At 39.2% G+C, this 22878-nt stretch overlaps 1 protein-coding gene across 1 annotated transcript; it reads right to left on the bottom strand.

Annotated features, from left to right (window-relative positions):
- On the bottom strand, positions 1–21507 carry LOC139725957 (pyruvate kinase PKM-like). Its single transcript, XM_071637040.1, has 10 exons — positions 21311–21507; positions 18477–18568; positions 16673–16792; positions 15439–15625; positions 6136–6278; positions 4700–4827; positions 3791–3941; positions 3013–3165; positions 1197–1363; positions 1–331 (listed from the first exon to the last, which is right to left on the bottom strand). The coding sequence occupies exons 1-10, from the start codon at positions 21480–21482 to the stop codon at positions 40–42; spliced, it is 1605 nt and encodes a 534-aa protein (XP_071493141.1). The 5' UTR covers positions 21483–21507; the 3' UTR covers positions 1–39.
- Between the last annotated feature and the right edge of the window lie 1371 nt (positions 21508–22878).

Here is a 22878-nt window from a genome sequence, read left to right as displayed (position 1 = left end):
AAACAAGGTGGGAGGGGCTAGGGGGATGGGGTGTGTCATTTATGAATAGATGATGCGCATGGTATTGGTAAACCCTGGTCCTGATCGCCAGCCCGTGACAACGATGAGCGGTGTGTTGTCCTCGAAGAAGCCTCTCTTCTTGCCGGTCTCCACGGCGTACTTGACGCGCTTGTCGATGTCCTCCGCCCAGACGCGGTCCTTCTCCTCTGGATGGGGGTAGAGGATTGGAAAGCAGCCGCGATGGAGATGAATCTGGCGAGCGATGCAGTTGTTTCGCGTCACGGCCAAGATTGGCGCCAGTGGACGGAATCGAGAGATCATATGGGCTGATCTGTGAAAACGAAGAACAGTGCTAGAGGTGATATTACGGTAAGCTGATTACCACGGTATCTTTTCCACATAACCCATTGCACAGGATTTCTTTCTGACCAGTAGTAAGATATCAAAGTCTACCAAAGTTGGTTCATACCCCTTGACAGTGCTTTGTCAGTGGAAAGGCCATATACTGAGGTTGCCCTTTGCCCACTATAGATGAAGAACAAGGCAAGTGCCATAATGTGTCTCGCCCATTCGCGTACAAGAAATTGTACGCGAATGGGATATAAAAGATTAAAAAAAGAGATATAACAGATAAAAAGAGATATAAAAGGGTAAAAATTTATGGCAAAAAAGAAACGTGCCATAAAAACTTAAAACATTGGGCCCTTAAAATTTGTGTGGTCAGACTGGCAAAAGATCGAGAAGTTTAAGATCGCGAAGTTTGGGCCATACGTACGCGCACAAGAAAGAGTGCGCCGTCCAATGGATAGTGATTGTGACGTAACAATGCACACCTGTACATGACAATGACCTCGCGCTTCGGAGACACTGCCCGCAAACAGATCAAGAAGTTTCGCGGGAAGTTTGCGGTCACACTGGCAAAACTTCGAGATCTTAAAGATCGCGATCTTAAACTTCTCGATCTTTTGCCAGTCTGACCGCGCCTAATAACTAAAGAAGAACAGTGAATGAAAGAAATGAAAATCAATGTCCCCCTTTTCTGTGCTACATCTGTATTATAAAAGAAAAGAGTTGACAAAATAATTAAGCAACACTCTCCTTTCTTATGAGGACTGTAAACACACCACTCCATAACGTAAAAAAACACACAAAAATGTCGCTTTTCTCCAGTTTTACGGCCAAGTTTGTAAGCACACCTGCCAGTCTTTGTAAGCACAATGATGGCTCCAGCCAGACATTTGTAGGATGCTTCCACGGCTGCTATGGCAACCGTCAGACCAGCGCTGGTTGGCATGTCCACCTCTCTGGTCAGCTCCTCAAACTGTTGCCTGTGGAAGACAGCTGCCTCCGCCTCACGAGAGATCTAGAGATGGGGGTGGGAGTGGGGATAAGGGGATAGAAACAAAATTGGTCTTCCTAGCATGACTGTATGTAACATATCACACCATCCCACTGTGCTCAGAATCAACCAAAGAGTTAACTACTGTTAAGGTGGATATTTTTGCGTGAGATATCTTTTGAACTCGTAAGAAGAATTTAACATATTTAATTCCGCAGAAGCAAGACATTATAAAGTGGTACATATAACACGCAAGAATATTCATGTGCTTTTATTTTCACACCAGTTTCTGGTCGTGCGAAAACTTTCACACGGTAAAAACTTTCACTTTTACAATGTATTTTGCAAATTATGTCAAGCTTTGAACCAAACCACTTTTTACTTTGTTTTAATTGTATAATAATTCAACAGGGGATGCAGAGCATTTTTTTTTTTTTATTGTGTGTGTGTGTGGGGGGGGGGGGAGGGGCAAGTGCTCGTGGTTGGTTTGGGTCAATGAGGTAATTGTAGAAGCATTGCAATTTCTCTCCCTGTTTAACTTTAAAAATGTCCTTTAGTGTCAAAACAGAAAGGGTCTTTTTTTCCAATGCAAACCAACAACAAATATCCAGTAATGAATTTAAAAAAAACTAGAAATGTCGCTACGGCGACTGGTGTATGCCTCCGCCATAATGCATGGTTCTCCTAATAGGTCTATAGTACAATGTCTTGACAATGTGTGATGACAGTTTCACACAATTGGCAAAATATTAAAATGACAGGTTTGCCACAAATGTGCTGAATGTTCACTTTCCTAGAACTAGGTTCAATTGGATGAATGATTAAAACGTCAAGAGTGCAGGTATTTGGGGGAACTGATGATTTTTACTTGACTTTTGACCCTTTTATAAGTTTATGCATTGAGTAATTTTCAAGGTATTGAGAAAAAGTATAATTTCAGTATCAAATGGTAAAATAGTATTATCTAAACCTGGCCTTTGACCTTTGACCTCACAGTTCCAAAGGGAATCACTGTTAGGTAGAACATGCATAAATATGTAAGTTTCATGATAATACCTTGAGTTACTTTTGAGATATGGAGGAAGAAGTGCAATTTAGCACTTTCACTTGACCTTTGACCTTTTGGCAAGAAACTTCCCACAGAATATATATTGGGTTATACATGCATACATCAAGGAAAAAAAATCCTTCAGGCATTGCATAAATATAAGTAAAGTAGTGATATTTTGAGGAGTTGACCTTGACCTTTGACCCATGACCCCCAACTTCCCTAGATAATCACTGCCCATCGGTACATGCATATATACTAAGTTCCATGAAGATACCTTGAACCATTTGCGAGATATGGAGAAAAACATGAAATTTCAACCTTTTTTTCACAAAATAACCTGTGACCTTTGACCATTGACCCCGTGACCCTAAAATCCAAACAAAGTATCATCCCCCCAGGATATACCCTCATACCAAGTTTGATGCAAAACCACCTCACGGTTCTTGAGATATCGACAAAAACAAAACAGGACGGACGTATGGAAGTACGGACGGACGTACGGACGGACGGACGAACGACCCGAAAACATAATGCCTCCGGCCACTTCGTTGGCGGAGGCATAAAAATGTTCCCTGATTTTAAATTCTTATCTTTAGTACTACTGCAAGCAGTGAGTACTCACGTTGTGCATCATGCGCACAGCTTCCACAGGGTACTTTCCTTTGGCCGTCTCCCCTGACAGCATGACACAATCAGCTCCATCCAGAACAGCGTTGGCCACGTCGCTTGTTTCGGCCCTGGTGGGGCGTGGATTGTTGACCATACTCTCCAACATCTGGAGGGGAGAAAGGCGTGGTTATCATCGGAGGTTGGGAGAGAGGTTGGTATGGCACACAAACTCTCCTCTTTTTGGAATAGCTCTGAAAGCTAGCTTTGAATTCAGGGATAAACATGAATTTTGAAGGATCAGTACCCATACTGTGTCTTCGTTTGCACACTGGCATAAAATCAATTTTTCTCTGCTGACCAGAAAGGCAGAGAAGGTTGAATTCTGATCTTTAAAGACAGTAATAATAAATCGCTAAGAAACTCAACACTTTCACAAGAGCATTCCAGCTAAAGTACACTTTTCTCTGCAGGCATAATCTCTTAACCTCATGAATTTCAACACGTCATGTAATAGAGGATGTGGAATATTATTCATCTAATGATAAAATGCAACATATACAGTGAGACGTTGTACAGCTGAACAAAACAAAACAAAACAAAATAATTCTGACCAAAACAGCTGAAACAATATATCTCTTGTAGAATTACATAGCATAGTACAATCTGTAAAATCTTATCCCATCATATCAAATACCCAACTGATGTTCTCCAAACATGTTAGTAATGTTATGAAGTATTTGCATGAGGCATCAAACAATAACATTTCAGACTGATTCCAAGCTGCTCCTTACTTGGGTGGCACAGATAACTGGCTTTCCAATCTTGTTGCACCTGCTGATCATCATCTTTTGGGCAAGGAAGACCTTCTCTGGAGGAATCTCGATACCCAGGTCGCCACGGGCAACCATGATGCCATCACTGGCCTCCAAGATCTCATCAAATCTGAGAATTAGGATAGGCATAGAAGGGACATATCAAAGTTTGATGCTTACTGTACCTAAAAGCTAGATTTAAAGATAAATCAAGCAGAATATCAAGTTCAGCTGATTAAGATGGACCAACATCAATTTAAGCAGCACCAGAAGTGAAGACAAGTATTGGCTTTGGTAGTAGGAGAATAGTGTCTTGAGGGCTTTCAGAGTGAGTGATGTTTTCAGAATTTCTTTCGTCTGTCACACTGTAACCATGACATATGATCTACATAAAACAAGAGACCCAGTGGATCTAGTACTCATCTGAGTAAAGCAAGTTCTCCTTCCACGCATTCTTACAGATAGGAAAAACATAGCACATTTAGGAGGCGGGGGCTCTAGGAAGCATGGTGGCCAGTTATATTCTGTCACACTGGCAATAATGCCTTCAAAGTCTTCTCAACGAGAAGATCAAAATGTAGTAAGTGGCCCCAGATTTGGTCGTGGCCCCATGGGGGCCACCTCTGGATTTGCCATAAACAAACTTGAATTACTAATACCAGTATTTACTCAGAGCATTTCTGGTTCAATTGAACAAATTGAGATTCCATAACACCAGGGATGTTACCTGCTAAGTTTGGTGTTAATCTGTCAAGGGGTTTTCAAGAATAAGCTATGTAAAAAGTTAATCCGCAATGCATGTCAGACGATGAATTATAGGAATAGCTCCCTCTAGCTTTTGGCTCAGGTGAGCTAAAAATGAATGAATCTGGATCTGGGAGGACTTACTTGGCCAGCCCTTCCTGGTTCTCAATCTTACTGATGATCTTGATGTGTTTTCCCTTCTCCCCTAGAGCCTCTCTCACTTGGGAGACATCCGAAGCTTTACGAATGAAGGAAGCAAACACCATCTCGACCTTCGTGGGGAGGGGGGCAGACCACATGAAAAGGTTAATGTCATCAGTCTAGAGCCAGACAGGCTGTCATGGCCTACAGAGTCTTATTAAAGGTGCAGACATTCATTGCATCCATTTCACATTGAAAAATTACAACACAATCACAGCCTACCAAACATTGCACAGCAGTTGGGCTGCAACTTACCAGTTGTGAAAATTGCAGTTGTTACCATGGCAACTGCAAACAAAAACTGCATAGCAGTGGGCGAAATTTGATCAGTTGTGAGCATTGGATCTTTTAACATGAAAACTGGAATTAGTGTAGCTTACAATTACATACTTTTTTTGTGGGACAGGGCCCAAACGGAGATTAACTTCAGACGAAGGTTGAGGAGTTTACTCCCTAATTAAATCCAATTTTTAATATAAATCAACAGAAATTGCAGAAAGAGAAGAGTTGCTTTTCTAATAGAAGCAGACATGCAAGAATGAGTAGTGTTTCACTCGGATTATGCTGACTGCCATTCTTGTAGCTAGCATTCGCTAAAAACCTCTCTATGAAATGGACCTCTGACTACTACCAGACAATTGAGAAGACAGGTCACAGAGAGGACAAGAAAAAGTCATCATACCCTAGGCACATAGCCAGCGAGCTTTGGAGCATGGGTATAAGGTCTTACTGTTAAATGACTACAAACACTGCAGCACAACTCTGCAATGGTTGTTATTTATAACGAAAACGTGCTATATTTCTGTTTTTTCCTTCAGCATTTACTTCGAAAAAAGTTTATTTAGCCAAGATTCTTTGGGCAGATATCACATATTGCTAAACCTTTACAGAAATTGTTTATTCAAGCACTCCTGGGGCGACAAGACCTCGTATCTAAAAAATTTCAAATGTTCAGGAGAGCAAAAAAAAAACATGGTGGCCAAAGCACTATATCAAATGGGATAACCTTTCCTTTGACATGCCATGGTGGCTTCATTTTGGGGGTAAGACAGCTAGGATTTGGACAGGACATCACTTCACTGATTATCTGACCATTAATCCAAAATAGTCCTTATCACCAACATTTGAGATACAAGGGCTTGTCACCCCAGCGATAATACGCTTGTTGTTATTTTTTAGGCTTAAAGGCTATTTGCAAAAATAAAACTATCCTGAAAATTTCAGCTCGTACAGTCTTGTTAAATAGGCTGAGAAATTGCACATACTATGAGTGCTACATCAAAGTTTCAAAAACAAAAGCAAAAACAAAAACAAAACATACTTCCATAAAAATTATATTTTCTTGCCCTTGAATCAATCTTGCTAAGAAGAGTTCTCACCTCATTCTCAAGCCCAAACTGGAGATCAGCCTTGTCCTTCTCTGAAAGAGCCGGCAGATCCACCTCAGCATTAGGCAGATTTACTCCCTTCCTGCTCCCCAGCAGACCCCCATTGATAATCTTGCAGTCCAAGTAACTGGCTCCTGTTACACATTACAAGCATTTCCCAAGAGGATAAAACAGAAAAGAAGCAGAGGAGAACCATCGATCATACAGCTGATTAGTACAGTGTATATGTCAATCCAGGAAGGCCAACTACAAATGGATTAATGAATAGTCCGGGAGCCAGCGGGGGTCAGCCTAGCTGAAAAGGTTACCAATTTTTATGTATATAGCAATTTAGTACATATGCCCCTAAGTATGGAAATGCACGTCTGGCTGGTCATCGGTGGTGGGTGTGGCCAGGAGGGCCAAAAAAAGGACCCCTCAAAATTAGGCTAGCCTAGCTGGAAAAGTAACCCCATTAAAACCACTGGAACTTGTTCGTTACACTTACAGGATAAATGAATGACCATTGCCAGACGTTTTAAGTGGTGGGGGGTAGCCGCCAGACGCTCTTAAAGACCCAACTCCAGCTAGGCTAGCCTAGCTGAAAAAGTAACCTCATGAAAACCACTGGAACTTGTTCGTTACACTTACAGGATAAATGAATGACCATTGCCAGACGTTTTAAGTGGTGGGGGGTAGCCGCCAGACGCCCTTAAAGACCCAAATTTTTCCAGCTAGGCTAGCCTAGCTGAAAAAGTAACCTCATGAAACCAACTGGAACTTGTTCGTTACACTTACAGGATAAATGAATGACCATTGCCAGACGTTTTAAGTGGTGGGGGTAGCCGCCAGACGCCCTCAAAGACCCAACTTTTTCCAGCTAGGCTAGCCTAGCTGAAAAAGTTACCTAATGAAACCCACTGGAACTTGTTCGTTACACTTACAGGATAAATGAATGACCATTGCCAGACATTTTAAGTGGTGGGGGGTAGCCGCCAGACGCCCTTAAAGACCCAATTTTTTCCAGCTAGGCTAGCCTTGCTGAAAATATAACCTACTGAAACCCACTGGAACTTGTTATTTACACTTACAGGATATATGCATGACTGTTGCCAGACGTTTTAAGAAGTGGGGGGGGGGGGGGGGGGGGGGGGGGGGTAGCCGCCAGATGCCCTCAAAGACCCAATTTTACCAGCTAGACTATAGCCCTGGCTGGAAAAGTAACCTCCTGAAACCCACTGGAACTTGTTCTATGTTTGTATCTCACCTGATAAACACTGTCGACATAGTATTCTGGTGTTCTTTCAATAACTTTCCACACTTTTGAGCTATATGACCACCAAATTCACTCCTCAGATCATCTAATGATTGCTGTCAAGTGTTAATATTGGTGAAGTCCGACTACGACAACAGTCAAAAAGTCAACGAACTAGGCCTATGCCATTTGAAAATCTCTGTAATCACAAAGTCGATATACGCGGACGAGACATCACTTCGCTTTTGCCTTGTTAGATGGTGAATATTTGTAAGCTTCCGTTTCTAATTCATACAGCACCAGCATACCATGTCTGAGAATAGCGGTAAAGAAGATTAGAGTCTTTGGCAACAAGTGCAAAATTAAATTCTGTGCCTTATTTGCTAAACAAATGTGGTAGGAGGACAACGACCTGTTAGGCAATATGGTGGACCAATAGCTCTATATTTTTAGTGTTATAGAATAAATGACAATGATGTAGTTCTGAAGCATACTTTTCATTAAATGCTTTTGCAATGACTCAATGTATACTTTTAATCGAACTAAGTATATGATTATCCATGACTTGCTCATGAATTACGGCAGAACGATTCGGTGAGGAAAGTTTTCTGTCATGTCATTACGGAAGAAGTGAACGTGTCAATGTTTTGCTATTTGTTCCATAATTATTTCTGAAGTGGTTAAATGTATTTTCCTAAAACATTTTTTTTTTTCTTTTATATAATACCTACGTTGCATCCAAATGCCTATTCGTTGAAAAAATGCGGACCATGTATTCAAAGGTCAAAGATCATAGGTTAATGGAAGTAGGGCATACATTGTACAACATTTCACTAAGTTGTTGGTTTTGTTTGTTTGTTGTTGTTGTTGTTGGTTTTTTTTTGTTGTTGTTGTTTTTTTTTTTTGGGGGGGGGGCATGATTCAAAGTGTCCTAAAACCTTGTATAATACATGTAGGCCCTATTTAGTTTTGTAGTCACGACTCTTGCTATGTATGATGCCAAACTCTTCCCGCTCATACAAATGCAGCCGTTTCAGGGAAATAATTATGATGATTGGTAATGCTGAAGTGGTTCATAACATTCCATTGATACTATGTATAGAACAGAAAGTGAATTTGACAATGGTATATGATATCCGCAATAGAACAGAAAGTGAATTTGACAATGGCATATGATATCCGCAATTTACTCTTTGACAGGTTCTATCATCCGATTAATAGTGTATAAATTGAATATACAGTAGTCTCCTATTCAGTAACTACAGGTTAAGTTAGATAAGCTGCATTCATTTTGCACGCGACCATGGCGTTATAGCCAAAGATGATTGAATTCTGTAAATCTCTGTGTGCCTGCACAGAATTGGAAAACGAAACAACTTTCTGTGTATAGAACAACGAAACAGAAACTGGTGCATGAATTATTCTCAGTCACTTTGTTATGCATAATGATGGTTTGCTCATTGCAGTTCCGGAATCTCAGCTCGAGGGACTCGAATTGATCCCAAATCAGTCGGCATGCGTGTATCACCCAAAACAATATCTGAACACAATTATAACTGCAGTCCTCCATAGTCTGTATTGGTTGCCGATAAGGGCTGGTATCAAGTTTGATTTTCATATTATTTACAGTACCTTGTATTTAAATGTTTTCATCGAAATGCCCGTATACGATATGCGTATCTCAGTTAACTCTTTAAACCATAGTTGTAATCTACGTGCCAAGAATCTCATGTTTTCAATAAGCGTGAACTCTAAGACATGTTGTGATAAGGACTTTAAGACAATTGGCATCGTCATTATAAAACGAATTCCCATTTTACAAGACACGTTTTAGATTTTAGATAGAAATATGGATTCGTTTGAATGCATACAAACAGCTTCTTAAATCCTCTTACATTTTGTTTTTAAGATATGGTGTATACTTTAGAAGTGTAAGAAGCATGCTCTTGTTTTAGAGGCTTTGAGTACTGGTAAGAAGCATATGTTATTCTTATATAATATGTGAATAAGTACGCATTCAAGAACGTTTTGAATAAAACGTATCCAGACAACTGCATATCATATTTTCACCTCTTCCTTCATGCAGATGTATACTCTTGCCGAGAAGGTTAACTGCTTGATAGATATAGTGCTCACTATTGAAAAGGTAATTGGGTAAATTTTTGGTTTCAGTATAATATTCAAACACAACTAAGTTAACTTTTACATTAACATTTTCACAACTCACAAATTCCACACGCACACACATTTCATGATTCACAAGATCCAAGTTACACTAATCCTATTTACTTTGCAGAGTGCAACAACAACATAAGTTATATACTGAGCAAATAGGCTTACATCAGTTCGCACTATTCAAGGTTTAGAGTAGTTAAGGAACTAAATCGTACCCGATTATGTGATGCTAAGTTCCACCTTGAGATGATGGGCAATATTGTCCCTATAAAGGAGCAGGCAGTGACACTGACTTGCTCCTTTAAAGGAGCAATTTTGCAGCAGTCATGGAGCAAAATAAGCACCACATAGGTGCAACATCATACCAATAGGGCACAAGAATGCACCCTCAAGAGATGGTACATTCTTGCATCCTTTGGGCGTAAAGTTGCACCTAAAGGTACGAGGTTGCGCCTTTTTCAAGGGGGCAAAGTTGCTCCCGAGGGTGTAACTTTCACCCTTTCTTGCGGGTACAAAGTAGCACCCAAAGTTCCAAGATTGCACCCTCAAAACAAGGCACAATCTTGGAACTTTGGGTGTTTCCTTGCACCCTCACCAAAGGATGTAAAGTTGCACCAAGATGTAAAGGCGACACGGGGTGCAAAGGTGCGCTGAAAGGTTAAGGGTGCAAGATCGCACCCTCAAGAAAGGTGCAACTTAGCACCACTTAGTGTGGGTGGAAAGATGCACCCTCAAGAAGAGGTGCAATCTAGCACCACTTAGTGTGGGTGGAAAGATGTACCCAAGGGAACATTTTCGCACCCTCAATAAAGGGTTCAACTTTGCATCCTCTCTGCAGTATTATTTTATACACACGTGAATTCCTTGTTCCTGTGAGCTACGTTTAATATGAGCGTGACCCAGCATTAGACACGTGTCAAGCCTTTGCAGACACATAATTTTTTTCTTCATATTTTTTAAAGGTCATTTAAAACAAATTTAAATGTATATTTATTTCTTTTAAGTTAAGAGGAGCAAATGTGGAGATCATGACCTGTGATACATGTTACGGGAAGTCTATATTTTTATGTGTACTCGTGTTTTTTTTTTCAACTACAAGGAATTACCTATGAGCTAATTGGATAAAGAAGCTGAGCATTCCTTTTTTTTTTCATCAGTTAATGTCAGTGCTGGTGTATTATTCTTGAAAAGCTGGCATCTAAATGTCCTCCAAACCAAGTACTTACTGTATAAAATTATATTCCTGTGAGTTACGTTTCTTATGAGCATGACAGATCCGTAGACACGTGTCATAGTGGTTACAAACACTAAGTTTCCTTTGCTTTCATCGTTATCAAGAAGCGATTTTGAACAATTTCAGATGTTCTGGTTTTTTTCAATTTCGTTACGAGAAGGCAATAATGATTTCATGTAAAACATGTTAAGGAAAGTTGATAGTTTGGTTATTTTATCATTACTCATCTTCGTCTTCTCAACAAGAAGATGATACACATGAGCTCATTTGCTAAAGAAGTTGAAGGATGTATAATTGCTGGTAGCCACGTAGGGGCTTTTGTCATAACATTTTGCATCTTAATCCCTCGAAACTAAGTACATGCAGTATTAGTTTATAGATAACATAATATTTTTGTTGTTGCTGTGAGCTTATTCATATGAATTTTAGACATGTTTCTCATATGTTTCTGTCATATACTTTACTGAAGAACAGCAAATGTTGAGTTTATTGGCAAGAGAGGTTGATCATTACTTTACATTTAAGTTCATTGAAGTGCCGGAGCATAAACTTGTCTTGAAATATTAGCATCCAAAACCCTCCAAACCAAAAACGTGCAATACTAGACACGACAGGAATTCCTTGTTGTTGTGAGTTATGTTTCTTAAAAACACTGATTTTTTCTGCTTTTGCAATGTACTATGTTCAAAAACACTCTTGAACAATTTAAATAATTCATCAGATTTCATTTCTTTCTTAAGAGAAGAAAACGGTGAGGTCATGTGAAGCATGTTCCTATAAGTTTTATTTCGTTAATAATTTTTCTTTACCCATCTCCTCAACCGTAAGGTGATACGGTACCTAAAAAGTCATAGGCCAAAGGTGTTGAGCTTTACTTCCCCTTTTTAAAGTAAATTTAAGAGCTGGGAAATTATTTTTAAAAAGTTGGCATTTTAAGCTATGTACATCGAGGACGAGTCTTACTGAATAGATTTCTTGTTGCAGTAAAATTGTATTTTTTATGAGCTTGATGGAGTATTAGACAATTGTATAAAGTGTTTGCAAAAACTGTTAATGTATTCCCTTTTGCTAATGTCCAAAGAGTTCATTTGCCAAGTTTTGATTGTTTTTTGATTTAATCATCAGGGGTTTGTTTTATCATGGTCATAGAGGAAAGAAACTTAATTATAAAAAAAGCCTTCATATAAGAAGAGATACTGACAATTTCATCAAAAGTTGTGATTTTCAACATTTCCAAAATGCAATTGATGAATATTTCTCCCCAGGGCACAGAAAGAAAGTAGTTTTTGGTCTTGTTTTTTTTTTTTCACGTCAGTATGTTATAATACCCGCGGGTTCACGCCCATCCCACCAATTTCCATCCGGATGCTGCCGTACCCGGCCCTGTTTTTTTGTTTTTTTATTTTTGTTTTACACTGCAAAGAAAATGAGAACACTGATGTTTGAGAAAAATCCCGACATGTTTGATTGGGCAATTCTTTTTTGATGTCTATTATTTTTTCCTAATAAGTTTTTTGGTTATCACTGAGGACAAATACAGATACCCTATTTCTTCTACCAAAACCACAGCACTGTATATTCTCATATTTCTACAGTATTTCGTCTCAACACTTGTTCTATTGATATTTCAAAGCATGTTTCCCTGTGCGCTCAAGAAACTCCCCCATTAAAGGAGACCTCCGGGTGATTCTCAGATTTTTACATTTGTACAGCTATGAATTAGTTATACTCAGGACAGAGTTTCAGAATTTGTGATAATTGGGATGAAGAATAAGAATATTTTTAAAAAATAGAACAAATTGCAATGAACAAGGATAATGACATGGGAGAGTCACCATAAGAATGCATGAGTTGGGGCTCAAGGAAGCAGAACAAAAGAATAAGGCATGCATAGATTATAGACAGGTGAACTCGCAAGCAAGCGGTATTGTTATGGAATTACACTGCTATCATTTCTGAAATATGTGAACCTTATAGCTGGTAAAATTGGGTCTTTGAGAGCGTCTGGGGGCTACGCCCCACCACTTAAAGCGTCTGGCAACGGTCATGCATTTATTCTGTAAGTGTAAGAACAAGTTCCAGTGGGTTTCATGGGGTTACTTTCCTAATTTTCAGCTAGGCTAGCCTAGCTGGTAAGAGTTTGGTCTTTGGGGCGTCTGGCGGCTATTGTCTGGCAACAATCATTCAATTATCCTTTGAGTGTATCACAAGAACAAGTTCCAATGGGTTTCAGGAGGTTATTTTTCCAGCTATATTATAGGCTAGTCTAGCTGGTAAAATTGGGTCTTTGAGGGCGTCTGGCGGCTACACCCCCCCCCCCCCCCCCCACCACCACCACCACCATTTAAAACGTCTGGCAACGGTCATGCATATATCCTGTAAGTGTAAAGAACAAGTTCCAGTGGGTTTCACAAGGTTACTTGTTCAGCTAGGCAAGCCTAGCTGGAAAAAGTTTGGTCTTTAAGGGCGTCTGGCGGCTACCCCCCACCACTTAAAACGTCTGGCAAGGTCATTCATTTATCCTGTAAGTGTAACAAACAAGTTCCAGTGGGTTACATTAGGTTACTTTTTCAGCTAGGCTAGCCTAGCTGGAAAAATTTGGGTCTTTAAGGGCGTCTGGCGGCTACCCCCCACCACTTAAAACGTCTGGCAATGGTCATTCATTTATCCTGTAAGTGTAACGAACAAGTTCCAGTGGTTTTCATGAGGTTACTTTTTCAGCTAGGCTAGCCTAGCTGGAAAAATTTGGGTCTTTAAGGGCGTCTGGCGGCTACCCCCCACCACTTAAAACGTCTGGCAATGGTCATTCATTTATCCTGTAAGTGTAACGAACAAGTTCCAGTGGTTTTCATGAGGTTACTTTTTCAGCTAGGCTAGCCTAGCTGGAGTTGGGCCTTTAAGAGCGTCTGGCGGCTACCCCCCACCACTTAAAACGTCTGGCAATGGTCATTCATTTATCCTGTAAGTGTAACGAACAAGTTCCAGTTGTTTTCATGGGGTTACTTTTCCAGCTAGGCTAGCCTAATTTTGGGGGGTCCTTTTTGTGGCCCTGCTGGCCACACCCACCACCGATGACCAGCCAGACGTGCATTTCCATACTCAGGGGCATATGTACTAAATTGCTATACACATAAAAATTGGTAACCTTTTCAGCTAGGCTGACCCCCGCTGGCTCCCGGACTAGAATCTGTTTTGTCTTTGAACATGGTGATAACACTGAATAGACAGCAGTCTTCTAGATGTGATAAACTTTTAACAAATGCTTTTAACAACTGTAAAAATGAGTTCATAAACCATTTCTTCAAGATCCAAGTTTCAGCAGTTCGCTACAAAATACTGACTCAGTATCAAACACAAAGCTTCAATCAACATATCACCACTTATGTACAAACTATTCACACAATAATATTGGAAATTATTCTGTTTGTTGCAATCATCAACCATATGTTATTTTTCTTAAAGCAGAAATATTCAAATGCAGAGCGTACTTGATTGTATGTTTCACACAATTTAGGTAACAAATGATAGAGAGCGATGGAGAGCTTTGAGAATGTTGACAAGAAACTTTTTTTTTTTTTGGTCATATCATTGACATAAGTTTATTCTCATTTAATTTCTGTCCTGTACCCATTTTTTCCATCCAAACAATAGTGTGGGCCGTAAGACCAAAAACATATGTAATTGTGCATCACTTCCCAGCAGTGAACAAGCACAATCTTCAATATGTCTCTCTCCTACATAGGTGATGCAAACTTTGATATGAACGGAGACGTTTTAAACCACACTAACACACTCTATGAATTATCAACAATCTGGAAAGTGACCCCACTAATATGTCATGACAATACAATCATCATGCCATCACGTCCTCTCTTAATCACATCACGCTGTAAAGCCATCTAAAGTAACTTGACTCCTTTCAGCTATTGCACCTCACCAAGCTTCTTTCTTGATGGTTGCTCAACCCTCACTGGATCTTAGTCACTGATTGATGTATGCATTGGAGTGGTTTCTTTGCCAATTGGCACGGATGTCTAGAAACCTTCAGTCAATGAAGAAGCTCAATGCAATCCTCCTAGTACTGTATAAGTCCATAGTGCATTATCTTGGAATTCATTAGGTACTGTTGCATTATTGCTTCGTCTGAGTAGCTTGTCTAACTTTTCATCGAGACCAAGTTTTGAGAGGAATGAACTGAACATCCCTGAAACAGCTTGGAATGCTGAAGTTACAATGTATAGCTTTATATTGCATGAGCACAGAAAGGGATTTAATCAGCTTTTCTCCATGGATATGATATAGAGATAAACCTAGTCAAGTGAACCATGTACCAGTACCACACACAGGCCACCATGATGTGGCTTGGATTTGGTTGACTACTTTCATTTTTTTACTTATAATAATATTTCAGACTTGAAATGCTGCTTGGTGAATGAAGCATTTAACCTGTCGAGGACGGACTGATTTTGCTACAACGCGCATTTCCCATAGACACCTGCCTGAGTATACCCGGGACTCGTCCTCAACGGAGTAAGCAATGTCCCCACTAATGAATTGAAGTCTCACAATCAAGAATTGCAGGTCAAGATTGAAACATACACGAGATAAACTCACGTCACAACACAATGGTCTGTCAAGCAGGCTTTCTTACCAATCTCCTGTACTTCCAATGCAATGAGGCCGTCATCAATGAACACTGTGCTACCTTTGTCCAGAACCTTGCCCATGTTGGCGTAGTCCACGTAGATCTTCTCCACCGAGCCGGACTCGGAGTCAGCCTTGTCCAGACTGAGCCTGATTGTCTTCCCTGCCTCCAACTTGATCTCTGCTGATCCGCCCTGTGACCCAAACAAGTGGATGAAAACAGTGCCATCAACACCGACATGACTGTCTCACACAAACAATCAGATTTACACTAAACAATCAGATTTACAAATCCAATATCGGTTTAACTCTTTAACTTACAGCTGTATGCCACAGTCAGTTTGAACAAAACCAACCAACAAACAAACAAACCCAAACACAGGGAAAGAAACTTGACATTGTGTCTAGTTCTAGAGCAGTCAAACAATGGATGTATGATGATTTTGACCTGGGAACATGGATTTTATATCTCCCTATATTTGGCAAAATGTTGCCAGCGTTCCCATATAATATACATGCTGGTCTCAAGAGAGCAACTCAAACTTACTGCCATAACAAGGAACATATTGTAGTCGTTGAAGATAACAAAAAGAAAATTGCCTCTGATAGGATTTGTTTTTCTTTCTCTATCCCCTTAAAGAATTATTCAGCCAATGACAGGCCTCTGTTACCAAACAATAGGGTTTGGAGCAGGCACCATATATCTGGAAACCATTTATTTCATCGGTATGGTATGACATCATAATTCAAATTATTGCAATTATTCAGTGTGTGAAATACTACATTATAAAGCCAGACCATACACCTGTACCTCTAAAGTTGCCAACAGCATGTTTAAATCTACTGTACGTCCAAATCTGCATACATGTATACTAAACTGCAATGAGATTTGTTAGCAGATGAAGAAAAAAAAACCCGAACAATCACGGTAAGTATTTTTATGTTTGTACAACAAAGGGAAAATGTGAAGTGAAACAAGGCAAACAACTATCCACATTCATGTTGAAGCATCACTAATCTCATCGCCATTTGTCCCAATCATACCACTACTGCATATTCATGTGATAGATCAAGATGTTACACATGACATACATGGAGTAGAACTTTTCCTTTCCCATGAACTGGAGAATTAATTTTCCCGGAAAACATTCCTGACATGTCCAGCATACTCTTGCACAAACTTGATGACAGAGATACAGGGAGATAAAATCTGTAGGAGGCCAGTTAAAGAGAAAGCTCACCCCAGCAAGCAGACCGGTACGGATCTCTGGTCCCTTTGTATCCAGGGCAACGCCGATGCAGCGAGACATGTTGAAGTTCTTCTCTGCCTCTCGCACATTTTGAATGGTCTCCCGGTGGTACTGCAAAAAGACAGACCCCATAGCTTGCAAATGAGTGAAATTCTGTTTACACTGTTGAAAAGGAACCCATTATTTCCTCTCATTTTTAATGACATACAAAATTTCCTTGACAGCTCAGCATGAATAAAGTACAAGCTTTGCAACTATTAAAAAAATGTGTGCAGGTGCTTGCATCTTTTTTTATTATTTTTTTTTAATAGCAGATTCTAGGTCTGATGAAGCCATCAAGCAGATGAGAAGTGGCCCTTGAATACAAATTAATATGTAAATACACACATCACAAAAACAATTGATCTTATTTGTTCATGACATCATTCAACAAATGTGCATGTACTGCTGACTTAAAATGGACCATAATAGGAATATCTGGAATAAAGATTGGTGAGAAAAAAAATCCACAACATGGCTGTTCTTGGGATGCCAGAAGATGTAGCTGCGTGTTGGACTTGTTAATATTGACCACATAGGGGTAACTACTTGCAAAAGATCAAATTTTGCGTACATTTGTATGTTGTTCCATTAGGCAGGATTTGAGTTATCTCATAGGTTTCATGACAAGGTGATGGTGAAAGGTGAAAATGATTGCAACTTTTCTCCTATGCGCAATTTGTTGTATTAAGTGATAATTTTATGTCATGTGGCAATTAAACATTCATTTATGGGGCTCATGAGCAAGCTACAATGCAACCTATAGCTTCAGTCCCCTCCAAAGGACTCAGAAATGAGGAATAAGTGCCTTGCCTATGAAGGGTACAACTGCTGCTGCCAGCGGACTGGAACCACGGACCTTGAGATTGAGATACTGTGGATTAATCCACTGAGCCACGATGACTACTTCTAAAGGTAGGCACACCATCTAACAGGTTCTATTAAGGTAACTAGACTGCTTACTCTGGTTGTACTGGACAGTTTTGCTTATCTAGCAAACATACATTGTATCTTACAGAATTTAAATTTGACTTTGAACATAAGAAGATTCTACTAGCATTTTCTTTCATAATATGCTGTCTGAAAGTACCAATTGTCAGTCACATCATTTCAAATGCTACATATGCTACATCATGATTACAAACTGTACATTTTGAAATCTTTCATAATGATTACTCATTAGATGGTCACAACACAGGTATTTCAGTTCCAATGAATGATTAAGTCCCAGGCATGGCCTGATGCAGACACCATAAGATATTCCTTTCGTCTGTCGGTGGCACAGCGTCACAAGAAACTTGAGCAGCACCATAACTGCCGGTACCAGTACAATGATGATAGCAGAGTTCTGCACACCGACAAATAATATTGGTAAAAGGAAGAGACACCAGTCTTGTGGATATTCTCATCTCAGGTGTTGTACTCTGGCAGACCTTACTGGTACAGTAGCACTATCCTTTTTTACTCTCCTCGATTATATAAACCTATGCCAACTTTTCGCATGACCTGGCCTTTCGATCTGAACAGACTCATTTTGACACAGTGCATCCAACTATGAGAACAAGGAAGGGAAAATAATTGCAAAGATTTTTAAATGTCATCTTTCCTTGGTACAATTAATGGCTGGCTCTTTGTAATTTAGTAAAATATCTTTAATCCTATTACTTAGAAAGTAAGTGTACCAAATAAAAAGTCAACAACAACAACAACAACAATGACAAGAACAACAACAAAAACATGAAAAGAACAGTCTTACGTCATGGGTTCCGTGAGAAAAGTTCATGCGAGCAACGTTCATTCCATTCTTGATCATTTCTCCGAGAGTCTCTACGCTGCGAGAGGCCGGTCCTACACACAAAAGAAAACATGAGTCAGTCTCCTTGGCATGAATGAAAGCATAAATAATCTCTTTATCACTCTACACACTGTTTACAAACCTTTAAAAAAGTAATTACAGCAACTGAGAAATCATTAAAGGACAAGCTCACCTTCATATACATGTTGATTGAGTGAATGCAACAATATTAGTAGAACACATCAGTGAAAGTTTGGGGAAAATCGGACAATCCGTTCAAAAGTTATGAATTTTTAAAGTATCTGTGCAGTCACTGCTGGATGAGAAGACTACTACAGTGTATGATGTCATATGCGTACAACAATATAAAGAAAATAAAAAGAGAATTTCACGAAACTTCACTTTTTGAATAAAGTGCACATTTCTTCAACTTGTTACTGACATATGTTAAGGGTAGTATTATTCCCCCTGCCTTCTGAAAGAGAGAAGTCAAGTGTTCTTCTGTTAGGTGAGAAAAGAGAAAATGTATTCAATTTTCTTTATTCTTTCTTTATATCATTGTACACATGTGACATCACAAGCTATAGTAGTCTTCTCATCCAGCCTTGAGTGAGCAGAAACTTCAAAAATTCATAACTTTTGAATGGATTGTCTGATTTTCCTCAAACTCTCGCTGATCATGTGTTCTACTAAAATGCTGCATTCACTCAACCCACATGGCTACAACTTGTATGAAGGTGAACTTGTCCTTTAACAAACCTGCATCTGCACGCCACAATGTAAGGTTCAATATATAAACAAAAACATGACAGAAATGCTTGACACACTTTTGGTCAAGCGCTTGTGTAATAAAGGACTATAATATATTCCTTTAAACATTGATTGAAACCGACATTGGGTGATATAGTGTCACGTTTCAGTGGTATTTGTAACAATCCGTGCATAACTGGCAACATTTTTCAATGATCACATTAATACAGAGCATTCCCTGACCAGTAGAGTAGTAAAGTGAACATGTTAAATCTACTTTCATTGAAGACAAATAAAAAAAATCTTGATCTTTAAATCCATATGTGCTGCTTTGTGAAGGAAAAAAAAAAAAAGAAGAAGAAATATCACAAGAAATACCAAGCATCTTGAGCCAAAAATTCCCTATCAAGCTGACCCTTTTCAGTGGCTCATTTTGCTGAATGCATAGTAGAACAGAGAAAAGTAAGAAGTAGTAACAGAGAAACTATTTAAAATGCCACAGTTTTCTTAATATTGTTTGTCTACTAGAACTTCCAGCAGATTTTTACCGACACTGTGCTTTCCAATATATATGCCTTGATTCTAAACAACTTCTTGTTTACTTTGGAATATCCTCACATGACAAGGAACCATCATTCAAGGTAACAAACATCTGAACTGTCTGTCTATCTGTTGTTGTTGTTTTAAAGTATGTGTTCATTTGTTTCTTTGGTTGGTTCCACAGCAATGGTCTATTGTGCATGCCTGGAATGCTTCATGAGACACTCTGTGCACAAATCAAACAATATCAGCAGCTCAGCTCAATTCAGCATGTGGCATATCACTGTTTAATCCCACTCTTGCGTGATACAATGTATTTTGGTAAGGCTTTAAGCAGAGATCATTTCGATATGAGTTTTAGGGAGTTTCAAGATGTGTGTTAATTGTTCGATCAAGTTTGATAACGCTCTCCAACTTAAAACCTGCAACTTCCTAGCTACATGCACACGCAGGAGTTATCGGTTTTTTAATCGCAATGCAAAAAATGATTTTATTTGCCACCGTTCACACACACAACAACAACAACAACGACAAAAAAAAATTAAGTACTTTTCCAGACTGCACATGCCTAAACAAATGACCAGAGCATGACCCCTCGCATCCGTGTGTGCAAACCTAGAATGGCAAGTTGGATTGTGGGATTAATAAATTTGTTTGTCTCTTCGCATGCCATTCATACACATCACGCAGGGCAAATTATCGCAAGAGTTCCCCAAACAATAATCAAGCTAGACTGATTTTCGCAGTGCGGTGCATATTGCAAGGGTTAATAATTTGTGTGTGTGTGTGAGTGTATGAGTGTGTGTGTTCATACTCAAGAATGAATGGTTTTCTCATCTTGCTGCAAAACTCAATTTTCAAAAATTGTCATAATTCAAAATGTGCACTGATACAGTGTATCAATTCCAGGTCATGTATCCAAGTATAACATTACAAGAGAAATAATTGCTATCCTCTCTTGTCTTTCCTCACATTTTCTCATCTGGAAAATACAAGGAGACAGTTATTACATAACATTTGATATTCTGTAATATCTTTATCATTATCTTATACTAATTAAACTAACAAACTCAGCATGCCTAATGTTCCAAACTCTATACTTGTACAATAGTACAATCCTTGAAAATCTTGACACCGTGTATCTACTTCTTATTGCTGGACACCTTAACATCCCATACTGGTCACACCAGACTGCTTTCTTCAACAAAATGTTGGGGATGACTAAGCGATGAAGTAAATCAAAACTTTGCTGCCGATTCTTAGTTTTCAGTACAAAAAGTAATCAACATACATTCAGTATCCTATTGGTATTGGTTTGTTTTCTTTCACAGATCTTTTCAGTAAGTCCCAGTTACAGCTGTATCTTCAAACTATCAAATGCTGACAAGAACGAGATTACCAATTATGGCCAGAGTAAGGAGTGTAGGGCACTAATGCTTTTTGGATAAAAGCTTGTGCTCATCCCAATTCTCTCCCACTAGAACCAGCAGGCCCTCCTGACCTACCAATGGTGCAGATGATGCCAGAGTTGCGGACATTTCCCGGGCGAGACTCGATGTGCAGCTTGCTGCAGTGGTCTAGGAAAGTGTTGGCCGTCACCACCTTGTACTGAGCCAGCTGGAAGTAGTGTTCGCTGTCGTGGGAATCCACCTCCTGGTGAGGGCGCTTTGCAGCCATGGTGATCCCACAGTATCAGACAGACCTGTGAGGAATGGGAAGATATGATAGGAAAACTTGTCAAGATTCAGAAACATCACTTTGATATTTGGTGAAGATGACCAATTAGCAATCCACTTCTATAAACTTTGTCAAGGAAAGAAACTTGTTAAGCATTGCTCCGACTTTTTTGCTTCACCTTTTTCCCCATCCAAAAAGATGACTGGATAGCCCATATTCAGCTACACTACATGTGGCTGGTTTTTTTATGTGGTCCAGTTGGATGTGAAGTGGACCTTTTCAACAAATTAATGCACCCTGCTCTCTGTGATGAATGAATGAAAGAGGATCTTTCATATATGCAAGAGTTGTGACTCTTTCACACACGGTACTTCCATTTTATGTCCTTTCCAAGGGACAGTGTTTTTCTCCTGCTAGAGGGGACGGTATAATTACACACAACATTGCTCAGCTAGACTCTGGAATCGAACACAGGTCATATGGATTGGGAGACAGATGCGCTGCTGACTGAGCCTAACAACTGATCACCAGTCCATGATCATATAAGATCAAAAGAATGATGACAATAATAATGATGACAATGATAGCGATAATAACAACAACAATAACAATAATAATAATAATAATAATAATAATAACAATAATAATAATAATAATGATAATAATAATAATAATAACAATAATGATGATGATGATAATAATAATAATAATAATAATAACAATAACAATAATAATAACAATAATAATACACCTTCTTGTAATGGTAATGATAATGATGGTGATTGTTCTTTAGAATTACAGATTTAAAGTTGATAATGATACAACTGTAGGTGTACAATAATGTCACGGTTGTCACATGCAGCCTCTTCAGGGCTACACTGTACCATTGCTCTTTCAAAGGGCCATGCCCTGATTTTCACATAACACTGCCACTTTACTCAGTTTCCTATCTGATACATTTATCTCTAGACATCGTACACAAGGTCATAAAGCATTCCAATATAGTACGACTCAGGATATCTTCAGTTAAGAACCTAATCCATTATACACACAGTACTCAGACAGTTAGTCCATCTTACAGTGTACCTATTCCCCCCCAAATGGCTCTTATCTAAAAATCTACACTGGCTGTCTAACTAGATCAATCATCAGCACATTCGACCAGTTTTATTGCTCAAAACCATTTAAATGGAGCTATATGATACCTATACGGGGCTTTATCATACACTGTAAGAGCACTTTCAGGATGGCCTTGGTCTTGCATCTTTCTTGTTTGGACAGGTACATTGCACCCGACAGACAAAGTGTCGAGCACTACAGGTTATACCTGTTGAGTGTTAAAAGTTCTACAAAAGCTCAATGTCTCATAGTGTAAGAGTATAAGTTGTTCAGCCTT

Source organism: Diadema antillarum, unplaced genomic scaffold, assembly GCF_040938485.1.
Source record: "Diadema antillarum isolate AM-2024a unplaced genomic scaffold, OU_Dant_1.0 seq00000069_RagTag, whole genome shotgun sequence".
Classification (NCBI taxonomy): Eukaryota; Metazoa; Echinodermata; class Echinoidea; order Diadematoida; family Diadematidae; genus Diadema; species Diadema antillarum.
The sequence above is the reverse complement of the archived record's forward strand: the minus strand, read 5'-3'. Positions and strand labels throughout refer to the sequence as shown.

What these genes read in the sequence shown, in the direction of transcription:
- LOC139725957 (XM_071637040.1), bottom strand. Translation starts at nt 21,482, where the DNA reads ATGGCTGCAAAGCGCCCTCACCAGGAGGTGGATTCCCACGACAGCGAA. An exon ending in CTGTGCGCATGATGCACAAC is followed by an intron (nt 1,364 to 3,012) that starts GTGAGTACTCAC and finishes CCCCATCTCTAG; the next exon opens with ATCTCTCGTGAGGCGGAGGC. An exon ending in GTGCTTACAAAGACTGGCAG is followed by an intron (nt 332 to 1,196) that starts GTGTGCTTACAA and finishes TCGTTTTCACAG; the next exon opens with ATCAGCCCATATGATCTCTC.